Below are 3,990 nucleotides of genomic sequence, written 5' to 3'. Positions count from 1 at the left end.
CACACCGGGGGGGCGTAGCATCCTCGATGCCACTTTGCTCCCTGCATAGCTGGTTTTGAAGCCTTCCTCGCTCTCTTTACCTCGCTCTTGGTTCATGGCCAAAGCCCTAATGATGTTGTGTCTGACGAACCTCCCACCCCCATCTGTTGCACAATACAGCCGACAGCTGGTGCTGGGCTGCTGGCTTCCAGCATGGTCATTACCGCCCCACCATGCCGCGCTGGGTCATTAGCCGTGGCGCCTTCGTTAAGGAGATCCCACTCAGCATGTCTCTGCCTGACTGCATTGTCTTCAGCCTCTAAAATGTAAAACCAGCATTTGAGCAGGCCAGGAGCAGAATATGGGGCAGCAGCCTGGGTTAATGAAGGAAAGAGGGGACAACCAGACCAATAGTTCTTATCCATGCTCTTTTTCTGGGTGACCTCGATTCTGTTCCTTGTTACTGCAGAGTTGGCTGGGAGGCTATGCTCCTAAAAGCAGAATTTGGCTCTACAAGCCCATTCATCCAGGGGTAGAAAAGCTGGAATCTGAGCTTCTGTTAGAGATGTCTCTGCTGATGGCAGATGGGCGTCTGATCACCAAAATCCCTGCCTCCAGCAAGTAAAGTCAAGGGTGAAGGTCCCTTAGCCCCACAGACTGGAGCATCTGGCTACAGATAAGACTCAATCTTCCCAATAGAGATTTTTGAACCACCTAATAGCATTGAGTTGGAAGTTATTCCTTCACTTGTCTGACACACAGTGCTGCCAATGTATAAATATACTCAAAATTACCTAGGGCCCAAGCCAGATGAAATGAATCAAGTCTTGCCAGAGACGTCGCTAGCATTTGGACCTGGCCTTCTGCTAAGACAGTGCAATCTGGCACCAGCACAGATTAAATATAAGGCTCATTCCTAAAAATACGCAGAGCAAATTGTATCCTTTCATATGCAGAGAAGACAGAAAGCAGAGCTCAGCTATAAATTGCTGGGGTGAAAACCCATAGTTTTTCCTCTGCCACCACACATCTGAGATCACCTGGAAAAATATTTTCTACCTGCATGCTAGATCTGGGCAGACTTTGAGGACTTTGCCATTTGTCTGAGTTCCTGGACACCCGCCAGCACAGTCGCTGCAGCTTGGCAGTTGCAGGTGTGGGGAGATTTTGGCCGTGCAGTCCCTGCTTGTGGACAGCTTGTGTGCTGCGAGCCGCACGCAACGGACCTATTTCGCAGACGGAGTCCACGTGCTCAGAGCAGCGGGTGCAGCATCTGCGCGGGAGGCCAGATTCATGCCAGATGTGCCGGGCTCACTGCCCACGCTCCACCCAGCTGCATGCAAACAGCTTTCTTTCTAGGAAATCCCAGACATATGTAGTAGCCCTCATCTGCATGATGTTCAGACTTGCAGGAGGTCCAGATACTCACAGGTTCTGAAAGCACAACACACACTCATTGCTGTATAGGAGGTTGTCCGTGCCACAGACGGGGTCAAAGATCTTTGTACAACCTCGTCTTAGGTCATAGTTGCCACAAGCTGCCTGGAGACACAAAAGGGTAATGCTGAAAATATTAATCATGCTTTCAATTTACCAAAGGAGCTTTGCATTCCCAGGGAGGTGCATATTGGGTATCTTGATAACCCATCCCAGCTTGTTCAGAGCTCTGCTATGAACTCTCAGAAACACTGGGACTGCCTGTCACCATGCTGTCCCTTGGCCAGCTAAACTTCACCTGGCACTCCTGCACACCCTTAGGAGTGACAATATTGAGTAATGCTCCCCTGGGCAGTGCCTGATTATGTTCTTCCCATTTCTTATTTTTATGCCACAACATACCTGCCCTTGCAGTTGCAAGCTAGAGAGTAAGGGGAGCTCTGAACTTCTTTGCAGGTAACAGCAATATTCAGCTCTTTATTAACAATTTTCCTTCACTGAGTGTGGCGAAATGCAGTGGGAAACCAGTACCATCACTGGGCTTTTGCTGTAGCACAGCAGGTGGAAGGAGGTTCCCAGGCACTGGCATCTTTGAGCTGCCAACCCAGCAGCTCACTCTGCTTCTCTGTATCTGGCAACTCTGGCTCCCCAGTGTTCGGGTTAGTGCTGGGCACACCCTTGTGCTACACAAAAATAGGAGCCTTCACCTCTGTTCCTTTGCCAGCAGCTCCATCTGTCTCAGCGTTTCCTAGAGAAAGAGCGGAGAGAGAGAGAAGATGCCTTAGCACCCATCACTCGGGCTGGTTTCAAGGGAGACCTACTAAAGATGCTTTAGCCTGAGGACCGTGTGTCTTCACTCAGACACCTTTGTCCCAGCAAACAATTTCTTCCCTTGGATCTCCCCCATTTTGCAGCTGGGTCCCTCCCCGCTGCATTTGCCTCTTTCCCCTGGCAGAAACACTGTGATGGTGCAAGGCCCTGTCAAGGCCAGATGCACCTCTAGTGACCTTCCCTGCCAGCTACCAGGGAGCAAAGGTGGCTTTCGTTATCTCTTATCGCATGTTTTTTTTTGCTGATGCTGGACTGGTGCTGGACTAAATCCAGGGTGATTTTTCTGGTATCAGTGGGTTTGCACCACAAGGAAGCAGAGCAAAATACAAGTTGCTGAAGGTGTTTGCTAGAAGGAGAAATGGGTGGACCTTGAGGTCTCACACCAAAGCTGGTGGAAGCAAGCCGTGACTTTGGTGGGCTTCTCCATGGAGAAGCTGGCCCTGAACTGACAGCTTGGATCGCAAGGGTGGAACATGTGGTGGGTGTATTTTGAAAAACAACCTGAATTTGTTCAGCAAAAGGCAGTACCAAGAAGAAGATCTTGGGTTGCTTATAGATCCAGAAGTCATCTACATGGAGGATTTAGGCTACATCCAGTGTGGCCCAATAGCAGTGGGTCTGTGGAGTGAAATGGTTTGGTGCTGAGGGCCTGATAGCCACACTGTTTAGGGTTTCAGGGATTTTACTTTGGACTAGCACTGGTCCAGACCCAGGAGCTGTAGCTCACCAGCTGCTCAGTTCATCTGAAATAAGTCCAGATTTTGTGATCAGACAGCTCTGCAATGGCAACCGCCGCACGGTGAATAGGATGACGGAGGACTTGTTTCAGAAGCTCCCTCCTGTTCTGAATGAACCCACGAATGCAGAAATCCCTGGTGAGCAGGACCTGAAGAGCAGCAACAGCTCATGTTCTCATCCCTCAGCACCATATGGGATTTTGAAAACACAGTTGGCTTAAACATTGACTTTGGTTGCGAGAGCTGCATTTTCCCTTGCATAGATGTCTTTCCTGTCTTCTTGGGTTTGCTTTTCTGAAACCAGAATAGCACCTATTCACTCTAAAAGAACTGCAGTGTCCTAGAAATCACCAGCTCCAGGCCGAATCCCAAGCCTGAAGGGAAAGTGTCAGACCAGCAGGTCTGTTCATTTTGGGGAGCAGGTGCCAGGCACCCTTTTAAAGCCTTTGCTTTAGGCTTGCTCACAGACTGGTTCAGTGCACGTTGGCCATTACAGCACTCTCTGGGGATCGCTCGCTTTCCCTGCCCAGGGCCAGAGCAAGGTCCCAGCACCAGCTGGCCTGTTCCCAGGCTCACCTTCCCACCCAGCAGACCGAGGAGCTTTAGCAAGGAGAGGACATGGCTCCTAAGCAAACTGTTGCACTCACCTTGGTAGCAGCAGAGTGCCAGGGAGAGGAGAACGAAAGCACCAGTTGCCTTCATGGTCAAGGTGATGCTTTACCGGGGACAGCAAAGAGGGGACACTTCTCAGGCTTTCAGAGATCCTGTCTCTGGCAGTCTATGCTGGGACCTTTATACTTTTCCCCATCTCTGGCACCTCCCTGCATGGCCAGCTCCACCCCGCAGTCTTGTGATGACATTCAAAGTACGGGGACAACACCAGGTGGCAAATGGCTCACTGGTGTGCGCAAGGATAAAAGCCTCTCTGAAGCCAATGGAGGTAATGATCCTTATCACTGGCAAGGACTGGAGCTGCATCTCAGGTGTGGGAGACAGCCTTGGGTCT

The 3,990-nt window shown here is 50.5% G+C and overlaps 1 protein-coding gene across 1 annotated transcript; it reads right to left on the bottom strand.

Annotated features, from left to right (window-relative positions):
• Window positions 1-1,408: 1,408 nt before the first annotated feature.
• On the bottom strand, window positions 1,409-3,686 carry SPINK1 (serine peptidase inhibitor, Kazal type 1; the record flags this gene model as incomplete). Its single annotated transcript, XM_009581896.1, has 3 exons — window positions 3,632-3,686; window positions 2,124-2,164; window positions 1,409-1,521 (listed from the first exon to the last, which is right to left on the bottom strand). Coding segments are annotated over exons 1-3 (209 nt in total), but the record flags the coding sequence as incomplete, so codon positions are not given.
• Window positions 3,687-3,990: the final 304 nt, after the last annotated feature.

This window comes from Fulmarus glacialis, unplaced genomic scaffold (assembly GCF_000690835.1).
Source record: "Fulmarus glacialis isolate BGI_N327 unplaced genomic scaffold, ASM69083v1 scaffold7467, whole genome shotgun sequence".
Taxonomy (NCBI): domain Eukaryota; kingdom Metazoa; phylum Chordata; class Aves; order Procellariiformes; family Procellariidae; genus Fulmarus; species Fulmarus glacialis.
Note: the sequence above shows the minus strand (reverse complement) of the source record. Positions and strands in the feature narration are given on the sequence as shown.